The 19286-nt window shown below is 35.8% G+C and overlaps 1 protein-coding gene across 7 annotated transcripts in view; it reads right to left on the bottom strand.

Moving 5' to 3' along the window:
* Positions 1-19286, bottom strand: part of EMC2 (ER membrane protein complex subunit 2) — a 47084-nt gene that overhangs the window by 23235 nt on the left and 4563 nt on the right. For 6 of the 7 annotated variants that reach the window (XM_075141273.1, XM_075141276.1, XM_075141275.1 and 3 more), the window contains 4 exons: positions 15899-16012; positions 12419-12483; positions 8030-8115; positions 5082-5139 (listed from right to left, as the gene is read on the bottom strand). In XM_075141273.1, the coding sequence (XP_074997374.1) occupies positions 5082-5139; positions 8030-8115; positions 12419-12483; positions 15899-16012 (323 nt within the window). The remainder of the gene's footprint in view (positions 1-5081; positions 5140-8029; positions 8116-12418; positions 12484-15898; positions 16013-19286) is intronic. The other variant, XM_075141274.1, reaches the window with a different exon arrangement.

Raw genomic sequence — 19286 nt, forward strand, 5'->3', positions numbered from 1 at the left:
CTGAAAAATGTCCAGCTTAGCTAGGAAAAGAATCTCAAAATAGTACAGGCAAGTGTAACTTCCTATGACCATGTTGTTGATCATACACTTGTTCCTGCCCATTCCCATAAACAATAGAGTTGTTAGTGAAGTATTTTTACAAACCCTGAAAGACAACAGCTTCACCCAGAACACTATCTTGTTCTGAAAATTCTATTTTTAATTCTTCGTTCACACAATTATATTACTAGAACCCATGAAGTTAATGAGATTATCCACATGCCCTAAGCTAAGCAAGCATATACAGTGTCTTGTTGTATTAAAAGCTTAGTTGAAAAAGCAGTAAGAAAAACAGCAGAAGAATTATCCCAATAAAGACATCAGATTTTCTGTGGATTAGAATTAAGGCAGAACTTTGTGCCTTATCTCACTTTCCCCTGGTGTTGATCAAGTGCTCTGCTATCTTCTTGATGGTTGAGTTGAAGAATCAGGAGAAACTGCAGATGTGCTAGGATGACAGTGGAGTGGGTTAGACACCAACCTAAGTCTTGAACACGTGAACAAAATTTCCTTTCTCATCATGAATCTTCTTTGCACTCCCGGACAGGTCACCTCAAGAAAGGCCCAACTGACAAAAATATTCAGCTATCTAATTAAAATAGATGCGTCAACATCCAAATTGCTCCCCAAAAGCACAATCTTTGCCAGGGTAAAGTAAGGCAAAAAGGCATTAAATTTAATCCGACACACACATGTACACATAGTTTTAAAAATCCTTATTTAATATTCATTACAGAATTGAAATCAATAGCAAAATCAGAGAGCTAACTGCCTGCTTAGGAACCGAGTTCCAAATAATTTTGCAGAGCTGGGCTTTCATCTGCTCTCCATATGTAAAATCTCACTACTGTTTCATCTCACATGGTTGCTGTGGGACAAATGAGAGAAAAAAAACATTCAAGATACTACTTCCATTTGTAAGGTTCTTACGTAAGAGCCCCATTCCCAGAAATGAGGACTTATGTATCAAATAGAAAATACGGATATATCAATTCCACGCAAATTTCCTACTGAATTTTACACAAGCAATCCATCCAAAACGTAATTCCTAGTGTAGTATCCAGAACACTAATAAAGATACTGAACACTATGAAGATCAACTTACAGTTCAAAAATGTCTTGAGTTTGAATGTGGCATGATACCTCATACTACAAAATTATATCGAAGTTTAGCTGTTATATTATCCAAATTTACAAAGGATATCGCTAAACAGTAACTACTTCAAAAGACTACCAGTCATTAAGGGCATGCAGATTCTGGCATTTTTTAAGTAGCATAGTTGAGCATTCAGCCTTATCTCCAGAAGGTATGAAGTGTACCTGGGTTTTCTTTAATGAAAGAACAGAAATTCCATCTTGTAAAACTAGAAGTTTGGTTACTTGCAGCATTCAAATGCCTTAACCATTAGAGCTAGAACAGTTACTGAAAGAACTAATACATGCCAGGTACTACAGGGAATAAGAAACATTTCACCAGTAGGTCTCAAAGCTATTCTGAGAGCAGAAAATACAGTGCCTCAAGGCAAAATGTGGTTTTGGGTTTTTTTTTTGGGGGGGGAGCCCAAGACTTTAATGTTAATACAAATCCCTCTGTTCTGATCTCCTACCCACCCTTCAAGCCATCTGTTGCATGGCTACATCTGACCTGACCTCTCCTGTTTACTAACCACCTAATCTTCCATTACCTGTTCCTCTCTCTTTTGGTCCTCACAATTCTGCTCCCTTCTTTTTTTACTCAGTTTCTTCTGGATGGTTTTTTCCTTCTCCTACTCATTGCTTGGGTGCAACTCAGAAAAGAAAGGAGTCTCCCTACTTTCTGTCCCTTTCCCACAGCCCCACAGCCATGAGAAGCAACTGCAAGGAAGTCCTGCTTAGTCTCTGTAGCCTGGAATAGATCATGCTCAATACAACTGGGATTTTAAGAAGATGTATTTAATAAAAATTCCAGCAGTCTCAACTGAAGAACATGAAGTGAAGATTTTCAAATGCCTGTAACTTAGCCAGTTTGGACGTTTTTCTCATAGTATAACAAAAGCTGCATTCTACCAAGAGCTCCTTTCCTGTTGGTATCCAAGGCTTTCCTCCAAAGCAGAGCAGGATGAGGATTTCTCAATGAAATACAGTAACCGAAAAAACAAACAAAAAAGTCCTTTCTACCAACCCTGCAAAAAAAACAATGTCCCCCTTATTTTGTTCTGAGAAATAGACTAAGCATTTTGTCTGAAGATCTACAAACAACTCAGCCACTGTTCAGCACCAGTATAAAGATTTTCAATTGGATACTACATTAAATTTCAATTAATAAAAAAGTCCCTAAAATGGAAAATGTTGTGCAGCCTTAATAACAGAGCAATCTGCCAGCTACAGCTCTAATAAGCCTTCATTTCAACCAAAATGGACAAGAATGGAAAAGGTTCCCACTCTTATCCTATTAAAATGCACAGAAGTTGTACTTTTCACAAGAGTCATATTTCATTCATTAATGTTAAACTCTTTAGAGAAGGGACAGACTCTTACTCAATGCCTACATGCTTTGAAAAATGAAACATGATCTCTGAAGTGACATTAACATTGCTCCATTGTCAAATGAGTCATCTTTTTCAGCAAGTAAGCTCATAGTGAGATAAAACATGAGAGATGATCACCTTTTAAAAACAAAGAGTACTTCGAATTCTATCCTAAGAAACGAAATAAAATAATCAGTTATCTTGATTTCAGAGTTTTGCATGCAACAAAACCTCATCCAAAAGTGTAAATGTCCATTACACAATTTGAGTTCAAAGTTCACTTTTCATAACGGAAAAGTCTGCTAGGTGTCTAAAATAAGTCATTTTTTGAAAAAACCTTTCCTGTGCTTCTATTTGAAACTATCAGAAAATGCAAAGTATGATTTTTACATGATTCGTGTGAACAAATGTCTGTGTTTCTCTTACAGCACTTGCCAAAATGTTTAGTGTACATAAGCAACTCCATGTGTCAGCAAACCAGAAGAAATTGCTATAAGGTAAGGTGAGTGCCAAGACAAACTCAGCAACAGTTTCTTTTTTAAAATCTTGAAATATTTATTTTCCTACAGCAGCCACATGTGAGCATGGAAATAATTAACAGGTAAAAGACACAAAGAAATCTGAATGTGACAATTTATCAAAACTTTCTATTTAACTTTCACTCTTCACAGGCAAGGCTTAGCCAACCTATTCTATAGCTATATAGCAAGGAACCTTTGCTTTGCATTGAACACTCCACTTCTGTTCTCAGATCTTAAGAAATCCAATAGATCATGCAGCTGTTCTAATATTTACATCTTATGCTTCTAAATATTACCATTTTATGGATCTTTATGATTTTGTTAAGGAGGAAATCCAAATTAGGTACTAGTCATGCATATTACTTACTTAAATATATCATTTTGTTTTATAAAACTATCCAACAAACGACTCAGATGACGTTAGCCATGTTGAGACAGCTGAAGAGTAGAACTGCCAAAAATGCACACTTCAAAGATCTGTGATCCACAGAAGTCATTGTAATATGGTGCTCCATTTTCCACTGGCTTCAGCAAAAGGCATAAAATGTGCACCTAAGTGACCTATTCTTGTGGCTTCACTGTAGATGGGTTCCATCTTGTTTTAACGTGACTCTGAAGACAGTGTCTCTGAAATTCTTCAGGCCATACACTGATAAAATCCACCAACATTTGCTGCAGACAGCTGTGCACCTTGTGCTCAAACTTCTACTCAAAAACACTATAGACTTTCAAAGGACACCAGATCACTTACATTTGTCTCGCAGAACCCAGTTCAAGCAGTACTGCTCCAGGAAGAGCGAAAAATAAGAGTGAAGAATTGAAATAGTTCTTTTTATTCTTGCACAAAAAATATGAGTTCTATCACTGCTAAAAGACACAGACTTTACCACTGTCAATCTGAGTGCTTAACTTGGTATTAATGTTTTCAGATGTGTTGCCTTGAAAATAGTTTTCTCGTTTGGTGATTTTGGGTGTTTTTTGGTTCTTGTTGGTTTGGTTTTTTTATAATTTGTTTTGTGGGGGGGGTTAATGATTTACTGAGTTTAAGTGATGGCACTTCATCTATATCCAGCTCTCCATACCCTAGTTAACCCCAGTTATCTGTGTTTCTGTGGGTTTTCCCCTCCTGAATAGCAGACCACATCAAATAAACTGACTGAAGAAAGGTAGAGGTTCAAAACGCATCTAGGAAGGTTTACATGAAACTGCCAAAACATCTGCAATAGCCCAAGTATTACATTTACATAGAAGTTTACCCAATAAAGAGAACCAGTTCCTCGAAACCAAGTAACACAGACAAACATATACCCTCATAATGATTAATAATAATTAACCGACTTTGCAACATGTGATATAAAAAAATTGAAACTCTATAGTTTCTGCTTATTTCTAGTTTTATCTTTGTGGAAAAGAATGCATGAAAATATATTGCTACAAGTTTCCCTAGACTTTCATTTTGGCATCTAATAGCTCAAGGTGGCTTACATAACCAGAATTCAAAAATGCTTAAAAGAAAAGTACAGTCTGTCTCAGATTTTGTTTTATATGACTGGCAAGCTTTAAGCATTTTGATTCAAAAGCTAGTAAAGTGTCCCAGACAATAAATCAAAATAACTGCTATTCAAGTACTACCTGAGTGTATTCACACTTAATCTTTAAGTAAGATTAAGCATTAGGAAGACAGAAGACACGTGGTAGACTATATTGGTCCTTTAAATACTGAATATTCAAAGCTGAAGGGCCCAATCTAAACCCTACTAAAATTGCTGGAAAGGTTGCTAGTTATAATCCTGTCTTCTAAATTCAGTGTTTAAGCAGGTATTACATCATGCCTTCTCATAATGAAACGAATCTCATCTGTTCTAATGAAGGTAACATAGGTTATCATACTAGGAAACTAAAGGAAACAAATACAGTAATACAGACACATGTTCTTCCACAGTGAAAGCCACAAAATGTAATCGCAACTTCAAACAACAAACCACTGCAGTTCAGAAAAATCTTTTAAACTTACTGTGTTAGTTGAATCTTCTTGTAAAATTCTATCATATAACTGGATAGCATCATCATACCTGTTCAAAGAAATCATTCGCATTTATTTCTGCTAAGACAGAACTCCTGACTTTTTGAATGTCCTTGCAATACTTAATAACCCTCCTGCACTTTTTATACTGAATATATTTAAGCAAACTATACTCATACAACATTCTGTTGAGTGAGTGCTAAATATGAACAGCCGTATTTTATGTCACCAAGTTAAAAAAAAATACATGGTAATTGCTTCATGGAATACTGTTTCAGCAGCAATTTATATATTTCACACCCAATTTCTTACTCTCCTGTCTGTCCTCTCTTTTTCTGTACCCAATAGGTCCAATCATCACATCCCAACTCTCTCTTTCACCTCTCCCAAGAAACAGAAATCCCCAAATTTGAAAGGCCATCCAAAATAATGACTTTTCACTTCATTGTTGTAATTTAAAACTTCATGTAAGTTTCTTCTGTTACGATTTTATAAAGTATAAGCAGCTGCATACAGTAAAGTGGGGGGATTCACACAAGAGAGTACCCCTAGACCATACCATAAATCTTGAAAGAAAATGTTTTCCACCATCACTACATAGGTTTTATTAATTAATTCTGCTATTTGAAGTATGCTTCCAAACAGGTTACTCCGGCTGCTATAAGTGCTTTAAACCTCTGGGAAACACATCTGTGTGTTCAGCCAGCTGTGTACATGACCCAAACTGGACAAATTAAATAATTCAATTCAAGACACATTTGACTACACAGCTGATGTGCTATCACCACATAACTAGGGCATACTTTGGGTCATCATGTATAGTTTGACAAGTAGTTTTTCAGAGGTACTGCTGATTGATTTTGATGCTAGAGATCCCCTTCTCACCTTGGACACACATTTACGTACTCTCACTGCTCCCTAAGCACTGCTGACATTAGCATAGCTCAGCTGTCCAGTCCAGTTACCATAATGTGTAAGAACAAATGTGAAAGAAAGCACAAAAGCAGAAGCAAGTAGAAGGTGACTGCTACAGACTTGAGCAGACATGGTGTAAAATGCTGTATTCATGTTCTCTGTTAGTTGCTACTTTATCAAATGTATTTTACAAGACTGAACGTGATGGCCATAATCCCAGCTTTACAGGGCGAAGTTCCAGAATACTATTCTTTTGATTAGCAAGTGTCTACAGGGGTGTCTCAGTCTACAGGGATGTCTCAGTCTACAGGGATGTTCTTCACTGTTTCCTCCTCCTGCTGGGGAAGGCAGGATCCTTCCTAGATCCTGGAAGTCAGTTAGAATTTAACAAGAAGCTCACTTCTTCAATTGAAAATGTGATCCCTCCAGCCTAAGTCTCCCTAGGCTTCATTTATAGTCAGTGGAGAGAGACAGGCTTCTCCAGGGCATGGCTTAGAGCACCTGCAGATGGATTCCTGTTCAAGAGAACCCAGAGCTGAAGCCTCTTTCTTCTCTGACTTCTGGAGAAAATCTATGAAGATGAAACCTCAGCTTTCATTAATGCCTCTGCTCCCCTGATACTCCAATCTCAAGGATCTAACCTGACAGAGACATTTTGTCAAGACTTTTTATGAGCACTTTTGGAAAACTGTGGCTCAATAGCACTTCATTGCTGAAACAACACATAATGTTTGTGCAGCAGTCCTCTCCCACAAAGATCTGTTCCCATGCAATAACATCTTCAATGTAGTCACAAGCCTGAACAGAATTACGATCTTTTGCACTGCCGAATAGGTTTCAGGAAGGGGGGAAATCTGCTGTCATTCTCTCACTGTCTTCCTACCCTATACGAAATGAAGACAGAAAGATAGCTAAGTTTAATGGAAATTCTTCACAAATGTGTATTCGATATAAAGTGAGTGTGAAATGTGGAACATCTAGTTGCTTCGAGACTGCTCCTGTGGTTGTGGAGTCCAGTTAACCATTCTTTTCGATCCAAGCAATGGACATTCATTGGTGGCTCATATCAAGTAACATTTTCAAAGTTAATTTTGCAGGAATGTAATGGATTAAGAATATCTGCTAAATAAATAAATGGAAAAAAAAAGCATTTAGGGTGTACTTCTAAGTTCTAATTCTTCCGTGTCAAGATGGCCCAAAGGCTCCAAATCTCACCAACTCTATATGCAAAATGTGGCATGGAACAGATTTGCTAGCATTCAAAGGCACTGGAAGCTGGAAGTCCTTCTCAACGCCCAAGACAAGTACTTTAGAACAGAATGTTTGTATCAAAGATGTATCCAAGGAGAAAGGCTTACAATAAAGGTCAACCTCAAACCCTGAGGTCATTCATCTTAGAAAGCCGTAGTTTCAAGCTGTTCATTATTTTAATAATTCCTGTTAAACTTAGCATGTTATAACACTTCTGTAGCATATTTCAAAAAGGTCAGTCTGATTTTTAGGTTCAGCCATTCTATTCCATAGGGTTTTTGAGTGGTTTCTGTAACAAACTCCATAGATTTAATCCTTATTAAGTTCTACTGGATTTATCCACACTCAGAAAACAAGGGAAAAGAGCTACATCCTGCAGCAATTAGTAGCACAGGAGAACAATGAAAGCAAAAACACACTGGCACTGATTTTCATATGCTGCTCTAGCTCTTCGAGATGAAAAGTATACCTCACAGACTTCGCCAAAAAAGCGCCTAATGTTTTACTGTATAATGACTTATGCTGTCAAGTAAGAGATCTTTTTAATCTATGAAGTCTGATGGGAAGATTGCAAAAATGTAACACTGCACAGTGCATGCAAAAATGCAATAAAAATGTCTAAACATTATAATATGATCATGCACACCATTATTTTCTATAAAGAAACTGCCCAGCATTGCTTTGCCATGTTTTTATAGTGCCTGAATGCCTTTTTAAAAAATAGCAAGCACCTTTCCAGACAGAAAGTACATTTTTTTAAATTCAAGTTTTACCTTTCCATAGCTTCAAATCGCATTCCAGTTAATCGTTTAACTCTGTGGCTCCCAGGAAACTGCCGCCTTAGTTCCTGAAGACAAAACTATACAAATAAATCCAAAAACACTATTGTGAATATAATTATCTACACAGAAGCTGGAAGAAAAAAAAAAATAAAAGTCATTGGCTGATAATTCAACAACCTGAAATGGCACTTCTAAGTAAAAGCAAATACCAATTTTTGAAACAAGCAAAATATAAATATATTGATAAAGAGAAGCTCAGAAACTGAAACTTTGCCTGTTAGAAGACTAATTCTAAGAAATATCTTCCATACAGGCCATTAGATTGTCAGGCCTTCTTGGAAATAGTTATTTGTCTAGAAAATTAAACTCACCTACTAAAACAGTTCTGATACTATCAAAACTTGAAGTCTACTTAGTTGACTCATAATAACACAAGACAGTAAAAAACAAAATAAAGATGGTAAGAACTTATGTGATACTTCTTTAATAAATGGATATCTCACAATGGAACAAACTATGCTAATACTGTGCTCTGTGTTTATTTTTAAAATAAAACTTTGAAATCCAAAGAAAATGTTTGTCACTGGCTTGGGTTGAGCCTGCTGGCAGAAGAGGCATAGCTTCTAACTCCTGAAATCAATGAGACACCTGGGCTGGATAAAAGGAATTCATCACAGGCAGATTTCTCTGGATTAGCAAAAAACGATGTTTGGTAGAGGGATTGAGTCACAACTTCCCCAGAGCACACTAACTCTAGCCATATCATGAATGTGGCTAGATAGCATTGCAAAGTTTGTAGCTGACTCATTACGGTGGGAGGCAGGACAGTCCGCAGGCCAGTGGTTTGAATCACATTAAAAGCTTTATACAGAACCCTCCTTCTCCAGGCATTTATTTATACAACTAAGCTTATAAACCTGTTCTTCAGGCCTAAGGTTCTAGCAGAGGCCTATCTACATAATCTGTTCCATCTCACCACATCCACTGGACAAAGGAAAAATACAGAAGCAAATCAGTAAAAATTAGTAGGCTCCCTCTCTGTTTCTGTAGATAAACAGGTTGCTGGAGCACAGCGAAGAAATATATTCCCATCTCTCCCAGATGCGAAAAAATAGAGAAGGAAGAGAGAAAGGAAACACTAATCAAAGAAGTAATGCTTAGCCTCAAGTAGGCACAGAATATTTTATTATGATCATTTTAGTTTCCAATGAACCAAGATCTCAACAATGCAATTTCAGACAGCAAGACTCCGGTTTAGCACAGAAACAGTTTAATGGCACTTTGAGTGATGTCTAGGTGAACTGTTGCTGCTCTGCACAACAAATTGTCATAAAAAACTACACGTACTTAGCAGCACGTTACATGAGGTCTGAACTAATCTGTGAACATTCTTCAGAGACAGGAAAACTTACAGAAAAATCCAGAAAAGTAGTTTCACTCCAGCTTTTGTACAAACAACCTTTTAGATTTTTAAAAAGACCTTCCTGACAACAAATTCACCCTGTGGCCCAGTGATTTGGGAATCCCGAAGGACAGTGATTTTCAGTATAAAAACATGCACTGCTTTTCTTCAATAAAATTTTTAAATGTCGAAAATTGTAACATTTGCAATAATACTAAACTCCACAATCTGCAGATGGACTTTTACATCTAGAAAAATGCAATTGGTTATATAAAAAAAGCTGATTAAAAAAAAGCACTCAAGTGCAGGAGTACTACAAGACCAGAATTGTTCACATTAGATCTGACTACATGATCATTATTCAACCAAATATAGCAGCCACAAGTCCAAAATAAACTCCTGTAGATTACGACATCAGACACAATAAAGTGCATGAAAAGTTGTGAAACAGTCACGAACAATTCACTGCAACACTTTTGAAAACAAAAGCACATGAATAAACTAGCTATATCTTCAAAATGTTCTGGACACAGCAGCACTGAATGTCCTCTTTTTAAATTTAACCTGTAATCCCCATAATAATTTATGTTATTGAGGACTGGTTCTGCACTAAGTCAATAATCTACTTTCAAGATTCTCTCAGCAAGTTACAATGGCAAATTTCATTTGGATGTGAAACTTTAATTTGCAGTTAATTTGCTTTCTGATTTTTTTAATTATGTAGGTTTTTGATTTTAAAGGTCTGACAAAGGCAAAGAAATACAAACCTGGACTTCAGCATGTAAAACACTGGTAGTGCAAGCGCCTGCCAACAGTAGGTGATTTCACTAAAACATGCGCGTGAAAGAACTGGCTGATTGCAGCAGGGGCATGCATTACGCATAGTCATTTTGTGCGGGACAGAGAGCATAACAGTAATAAAAAGAGGAAAGAAAACGAAAAAACAGAAGTCAGATCAATGACTCTGAAAACCATCTCAGCCTCCTCATTTGGAGCAGATGAGACCTATCCCCCTAAGCAAAATGCATCACAGCTGTCAAAAGCTCACTGCTAAAAAACAGAAGTTCCAAAGCTGTTTGTCTACTTTGGAGCTACAGCTGTAGCAAAAAGCCACATGTGATGTTGATGTGTTTGAATTAACTACTTCTTTATTATAAATCAATCAAATTTAAAAAAATAAAAAAACAACTAAGTTCCCCTCTAAGCTTTTAACCTCCTATCTGAGCTGCATATAAAATGTTGCATTCCCTCATCTCAAGCAATATTCCTTAGAGGGCACAGAAACTGAAATTTGAAATCCCTGCCAGGGTTAGTAAAAATAAATAGTGTTTCACAACTGATCTTTCAACACTGGCTCCCTCAACAATTTTGTGAAAGTCTTCCTAAAAAGACCCTGAAAATAAAGACAAAAACTGTTTTAGATATACATCAGAAAACAGAAATATATTTATTTAAACAGTAAGTCTATTTGTTTTTGTTTAAGCAGACAGCTATGCTACAACAGTATTTCCTTCTGAGGAACCAAAGAAAGGGAAGTTCAGCGGGTTCACAACAAGTTCAACGTGTTGTGCTGTGATTTCCAATGTACTCTGTTTTACCATATACATGTGGGACACAAGATGAACTTGTCTAGTTCTACCTACTTTCAAATTGCCCTTCTCCCAACTACATCCTCTAGTCTGACCCCTTGTATATCACAGACCATTAAATTTCACCCAAATGACATCACATGAAGCGCCAAGACTTCATAGGGTATTTTGCCATCTGACAGAGAACAAGGCACTGGAAGAGTAATCCCCATGAAAGACCTGGACTCCTGAAAATACCTTTCTTTTTATTTAGAATAAGCTCAAGCTTGCTGGCTTTCAGGGCACAAGACAAGCTCATGGTTTTTTTCCCCAGTGTTTTGTGAAGGAGGGACAAAAAGATTATTAAAATTTGCCTGCAAAACATACTTCTGCCTTTTTTAGTTGCTGCCTAGCTAAAGGATTAGCTAGGCTTGGTTGGGTTTTTTGTTTGTTTCAGTGTTTTTTCATTTTTAATCTAGTGAACAGGTGTTACAGTTCTAAATAAACTCATTTTATCTAAATTGTTATTTGTATAATTCAAATAAATTTCCATACAAATTGACTAAACCCAAATATCCATTACCAATATTTTTATCAAGAATCACTGAAAAATTTGGATTGCAAGGGACCTTTGGAAGTCACCTACTCCAAATCCCCACTCAAAACAGAGCAGCTTCCAAGTGAGGGCAGGGCCATATCCCAATCCATTTCTGAGCATCTCCAAAGGAGATTCTACAGCTTCTCTGTGCCACTTGTCCCAAAGTGTTCACTAACCCCATTGTTAAAAACTTTTTCCTAGTATCCAATTGGAATTTCCTTTGTTGCAGCTTATGTCTCTCGCACTTGTCTTCTGCTGCGTATCTACAAATCCATCTCCACCTTGTTTATATTTTCCCATTAGTACATATTCAAAGATCAAATCCCTTCTTAGCTTTCTCAAGACTTAACAAACCCAGATCTCTCAGCCTTTCCTTATACATTATGCGGTCCAGCTCCTTATTCATCTTGAAGACTTGCTCCAATATGTCAATGACTTTCTTTGATGATAGCCAACATGACATATAATGTGATACGCATGACAGGACATTTTACCTCAAAACATTCAAAAAAACAATATAATTTGAGAATTTTTCAATAAACAAACGCTCTCTGTACAATTTGGCAACTTCAATATTATTCTTGACGTTTAGCCCATACCAGAGTAGCTGTAAATATTTTCATGACTATTGGAAGAGACATGATCTGTCTAAACAGAAGTTACACATTAGAGAAGGTGGGTGGAGGCGATTTCTTCCCAGCAGTGTATTTCTCGATAGATATTCTACAAGTCCAAGCTATGGAGAACTATCTGGAAGAGATACCCAGTAAGAAAACTTAAGATTTGAGGGAAAAGTCAACTTGAAAACTTACCAATGCCAAATCATCTCGACTGCAGTCCAGGGCAGCAATCATCACCTGTTCATATATTATCCAAACTAGATACAAAAGAGACATTAAATGCAAATAATAGAATTTTTTTTTTAAGATAATGGAAAACACCTACAATGTAGATAAGATTAATGAATTCTGCCTGTGTATTTTTGCCCTTCTATTCCCGTGGATCACTACTGAAACGGGGACATTTTAAGAAACTGCTGGAATTAATTAAAAATGCATTTAAGCAATTTTATTGCTTTTAGTAACAAAGTACCTTTTGACATCTTGAAAGGCAAAAAAGCTCTAATTCTCTGCTCTTCCTAACATTATAGCTGCAGTCTTCTAAACAGATCCCCATTAGGACTTGCTCTCTGATCAGACCTGGAGAACAGCCATTTGGGCTAGAAAGAAAACAAATTTCCCTTAACTGCTGAAAGTCCTACAAATGTTGTCTTCTTCCTGGATTTGAACAATTTCTCTAAATCAGTAACAGATTACGTTATTTCTGTTCTAGGCCTACCGAGGTCTTGAACGTAAAGAACTTAACAGTATAGCTACACAAGTTGCAGAAAAGAGAGGTTATAGTAGAGGGAAACATGTACTGTGATTATTAGAAGTACTAAGTGTTTTGAACGTATGTAAATCCAATCAGGTGCACCCAATATTTCATAGAATTGAAACAGAAGCAAGTATCTTCCAAAATAAAAATATTAAATAAAAATAAAATATGAAATAAAAATAACAAAGGCCCTCTCATTTTTAAAAATAGTTTCTATGATATGAGTTTCCAATACTTTTTAAAGAAATTGCTATTTCTTGCTAAGTATACAAAAGAAGAGAAACAGACATTAATTTGCCTGTAACTCCTCTTCCCCACTGGAACTATTTGTAAGACATCTATTCTATTCTTATTATATAATGTATACATTTTTTCCATGAATTTAAAAATACATAGATACAGACAAAATACAGATGACATATATCCATGATATAAATTATATATTACGTTTTTTAAAAAAATTCTAAACACAAGATTAAGATACTTTTATAGTTTATGAAATTGCTCTCCCCATTCAATCAAAATTTGATACTGTAACTCTAGCACAGGTTAGTGTCAGATATTAGGTAAGAGAACACTTGTAAGAGAATCAAGTATCCAGTCCAGAGGGATGTGTTTTTCTAATCTGTACTAGGGCTTTCTTCTTCAAGGTTTTGTTTTTTTTTTTTTTTTTTAAAAAAAAAAAGAAAAAAAAAAGGCCAAAGGTCTTATTCCTCTACTTTGAAGTCCAGCTCTACAGCTTTGAACTACTGATTGTCCATAAGAAAATCCCACCTTTTCATTAAAATTATGATGTGGATAACAGTATCCCTGCCCCTTAGACTGAATATTCAATAAGTTATTTTTATTTTAAAAACACTAATAATGATAAAAATCTTTTTTTTTCCCCAGTTACACTGGATGTCTTCTGCCTGACAAGGCAAGTTACAGACACACCCAAATAATCTACCCCATTGCATTCACTATTTTCCCTTCTATAGGCATTCTGAAATTAGCCATTGTAATATCTATGTATTTTCTGAAAACGGATGAAGCAACAAGACTAACATCCACCATATACAACTCATTCACCTTCCGTGGCTACCCAAGAAAGAATTCTAGGTCTACTATAGGTGTTTGGGGTTTTTTTTGGTTGTTGTTTTTCGTTTGTTTGTTTTAAAAACTGTATACAGTTGCCATTCTGATACTACTTTAAAAAAAAAAATTTAACATAATGCAAATACGTAAATAAATTCCAGATTCTTCTGTGAATTTGCTAAGAACCTCAGGAATATTGCAGCTAATTTATCTAATGAATCCTGAATGCCAAGTTTATGAAAGAATAAAATACATATATTTGGAAAGAAGGACAAACTCAACACTGACAAGAATGGAACGACTCAGCCTGCATTACTGAGAACAATGTTTCAGAAAGGCATTGGTAAGATCTGAGAGGAGTATCAAGCTCCTCAACAATTTCTTACTAAAACACAGTTCCCAAATTACTAGCAACATGGTAAGAACAAAGTAAAATCAAGGTTAGTTCTCAAAGTTCTTCTAAAGCAGAGGGAACCTACGACAACTCTCTTGCAGGTGGGTGTATTAAGCCTACCCATGCAGTCTAAAAACAAGCATGTCCCTCACAGTTACAGCGCAAGACCCCCTCACAGTGCAGCATCTTCTTCAGTCGCTCAATCTCCAATTGCACTTCATGACTCACTGCTACGCATAGAGGTGTCTTCAACAGATGATACTTTGGGTAGATTATCCATGTATTTATACCCAAAAAAGTACAACATTTGCAGTGGCCAAGTTCTTTACAACAGAAAGAACTCCAGAACAGAATTAGAGCTCGGCGGGTGCAAGACAGAACCTGAGCAAACCACTGATATAAAACAAATCCTATCCACAGAATGCCAAACCCAATACTGAAAGATTCCTCCACCTGACAAGAAAGGGAGGCAAAGTGCCTTTCTGAAATGACTATGTGGATTTTAATTCCTGGAATACTGTATGAAGTTAGGTATTTGAAACTAAAGTTAACTTACTAAACTAACTGAACAAAGTTAATCTGATGGAATATCGTAACTTTTATTAGTAAATACAATGCACTAATGTGGCTGCTAAAATCCACTTTTGACTATATAACAGCAATTAATAAAATGAAAGAACTACAAGAGAAATGTATTAAAGAATGTCTGTGTTAAATTACCTGAATTATAAAAAAGGGAAAAAGAAGAAAGAAGAATGAGCATTAAAATAAAAACCTGTGTGAGATTAATATGCAAACCTATACAATCTTGACAGCATTTTGTTATACTGTTTTATTTTACGCTGATTAAAGAGTGCTATTGTATTGTGATATGCTTCTGAACAATTCTCCTTCAGTATGAAACGTCATATCCAAGCTTCTGTTCTCTGAAATTAGTATAAGGTAGTTAAAATCCCCTGAAAATAATAATCTCACGAATAGTGGAAACTTAGACTTACCTTCAACTATAATACCACAAATGTAACGTTATAATAAAAACAGCCTTAATATTAATTCCAGCAGTATGCATGACCTGATTAAGGAATAGCTTTCTCAGTTACAAAAAGACACTTTTCTCTTTTTGCCGCAGTGTTGAAGAACAGAAAATCAGTCAAATGACAGCTAGATAACAGTTTCTCACTAAGTTTTCACATAATAGTCTAACTACTAATCTAGCAAACTAACAGTTCTAGTAAGTAATTTTTCCATCTGTTTTCACTGCAGCCCATATTTGGGAAAGAAATTAAATCTAGGAATTCTGGCAGCCTATTAGACTAAGAAAGTAACATATATTTCATCAACATCAGCAGATACAGAAAGGCAACACAGAAGTACAAAATAAAGGCTGAAAAGAGAAAACAAAATCAGATAACGGAAGTTTTAAAAACAACGATTGTTTACTTACTGTCATCTCCAAGTTTAGATGCATATTCATTAATTAACTCTTCTCCAACATCCACTATCTGTTCACTGTTTCGGTAGTTTTCTTCCCTCCATTTCCTCATTTTATCACGCATATCTGGGGGCAAGGGGTAGAAAAAAAATAAAAAGAAAATATTGAGATTTCCAGATAGTAATGGAATTTGAATTTTATTTCTGGAAAATATGCATATGAAGAATGGGTTTAGAGAGCAATAGATCTAAAAAAGTGACTTCTACTAATATTAGAAAACTACTAGAGAACAGATAGGTGTATCAGACCTCTGAAACCGTACCACATAAACCGTGCTCATGCTCTAATACTATCGATTCAACTTTTAAGTTTGCAGTCTCTCAGGTTAGTAACATATGCAGTAAAAAAACCTTATACCTAGTTATCCAATAAATAATAAACTTAATGGACATTACCCATGGTTAGGAAAAATCAGCTACAAGAGATTTCTCCCAAGTAGTTTCACACATTTACAAACAGTAGTAAAATTGCATTTCTGCTCCAGGTGAATAAATTTTCACTTGAAGTATTAGAAAAACTATGAGAACTCAATCACTGCTGACGTTTATCAGTGTAAGCAAAATGCTGCGAACTTCCACTCTAAAAAGAATCTACACACTCCTACGGAAAGGAGCCTCAAAAAAGGCAGACATGGACGGATGTGAAGGCTTTCTACACCAGGAAAGTGCCCAAAAGTATAAAAATTATCATTGTTTATCTAGGTAAGATAGAAAAGACGGTTTATTTTAGCATTAGGATTTCTGTTTCAAGAGTACATTTAGTATGAATCAGATCTCCAAGAGAGCAGGCATACTCAGGAAGTCAGCTATCTAGCACTACCTAACTTAGGTTTTATTTATCCTCTGGATCAGGAAATTGCTAAGAATATGGTTTTATATATACATATACATTTACATCCATGTAGATATTCCATATACAAGAACAAATTTTGAGCAAACTTACGGAAAATAGTTTTCATTAATAGATAGTGACTTTACTAATATGAAGGTACCACGACAACTGTTGCCAGTATTTTTTTTTTAACTTTACAACAGCTGGAAAAACAAACACAACGATAGATCTAAACACTGTCAGTTTTTCTTGCACTTCAAAATGCATAGTTAACATAACTGACAGTAGAAATTAAGCACTGAACTTTCTTCCATCTACCTGAAGTGATCTCGGATCGCTCATAAGACTGTTATTGTGCTACATTTTGTATTTTGAAATTCAACCAAAACCACCACAGGGTTACATTTCATATGCATGGGTAAAGTTAAATGGTTCTAGACACATGATGGTCCCTGGAAATTCAAAGTTAGACAGCAAGAATGTGAGAGAACACAAACATTCACAAAAGCTGACAAGCTAAACCCATAAAAATAAATAAGCTGTCTGATTCCTACCTACTCATTTACTTGGAAATTATCAATGCCTCCATTCCAGTGTAATTCCAAATGGAACAGTGTCTGAATTATGTATAACAGAACGCACATCTACCATTCATCACCCAAGTACAGCATTTACAGTGGTGGAAAAAAACTGCAGGACAGAGAATAATATATCAGCTGATGACCGAAAAACAAAGTAAAAATAAATGTTCTCATTCATGTGAATCCATCGAAAGGCTCATTAGTTTTAGAAATACTGAATTTTAAGTAAAAGGTAGAAGAAGAAAATGCTAAAAACTGCAGTAAAACTTAGGCAAAACCTTGTTGTCAAATTTAATGAACTTTTTACTATGAAAGCTATCAAAAGAGTCAGCCAATAATAATTTAAGTCTTGGAGGCAAATCTACATACAGCACATAACACAATGTTGGGCAGCAGCAGTTGGGGATTTTAGAAAAAAAAATTGTTAAAGAAATGTCTAGTTTTAATTACAATCACTCCTGTCACGTATATAGGCTGGTCCAGAGCAATTGATATGTTTGTTTTAGTCTTAGGTTCTCTTAAATTAGCCAGCTTTGCACATACAAATCAAAACATTACATGTTCAAAGGAGCAGACGCACTTGCCACAATGTTTGCTGTTCCCTAAAAACATGTGAACAGTCTACAGGAAGCCAAAAGAAATAACCTGTGTTTTATTTTTGTGTCTGTTAGGGCATCAGTTAATTTGGCCTGAGCAACCAGATATGAAGTAATCCTCTTATAATTACTTATACTTTGATTGTTTATTTGGATCATAGTTTTCAAGTCCTCGATATCTAAAAGCACCTGATGAAATGAAGGAAGTTATCCCTACTAGTAGAGACATACATTGCATACTCCAAAATGTTACCTTGACATATAACAACTGCTATCACCGGCAGTCATGCAGGGACCCCATAACCATATTTTTAGAGCTCATTTTTATATTGTTCTTCTGTTACAGCCACCAAATCTTCCACCACACCTCAGGTCCACCCACTCTCATCTTACAAAATATGAATCAAATCAAAAAACCCACAAATCCACCAATTCAACAAGCTTACCTAAACGCACCAGGAGTGTAATGGCCTGGCGAGTGCTCTCTGCAGGTCTCCAGACCCCCATCCTTACCCAGATGCCTGACCGGTACTTTGCAGGTGCAGGCAGAGGCAAAGGCAAAGGCAAAGGCAGCTCAGCTGGGCACTGTGGGTGCTGCCTTTAACGTCACAACTCAGCTTTCAAAGTGGCCTCCACTAAAACCCCAGCATCTCACCTTTGCCTGCTGTAATCCCATAAATTCATATATAAAATCCAGAGTAAACTGATCTGTCCCCTTGACGACAACTAAAAATTAGGAATACCTAAAAACAAGCAAACACAGCACGGAACAGAACAAAAAGAGCACACCAACATTTAATTGCACACAGATTGTGATAGAGATAAAACGTTAAACTGTTTTCTATTTCCTGGAGTCTTTCCATACAAAGTAAATGCGAAATCAGTTTCTAAGTCATAGAAAGGAACCAATTTTGTCATCTAAAGTGGACTCTAATGACTAGAAACACTAAAGATCAAAGTACTCACTTTTAAAATTCATTTGGGATTTTCTTTGTTATATATGCTGTTCCCCGATACATACATTTGCAAGAAAATGGCCTCACATATACAGACTCTTAAATTTCATCTTATTAAGCATTTTATGATATTTTCAAAAATTACAAAGAATTCCTTCAAAAAAGTCTCACGTGAACATGTAACAAAAACTCATAGTATGCCACTACTTAAGCAGCGCAATTTTTAATATAGAAAATAGCAATACTAATTTAATGATCCTGAAAACTTAAGTAATTTAAGCAACAGTCATCATGAGCTATTCAAAATCTTCCAAAATATTCTTTTCACTTGTTTTCAATTTATATTAAAAGAAATCTACTTTTGAGAACATGCCAT

The sequence above is a fragment of the Calonectris borealis genome, chromosome 2 (assembly GCF_964195595.1).
Source record: "Calonectris borealis chromosome 2, bCalBor7.hap1.2, whole genome shotgun sequence".
NCBI classification, from domain to species: domain Eukaryota; kingdom Metazoa; phylum Chordata; class Aves; order Procellariiformes; family Procellariidae; genus Calonectris; species Calonectris borealis.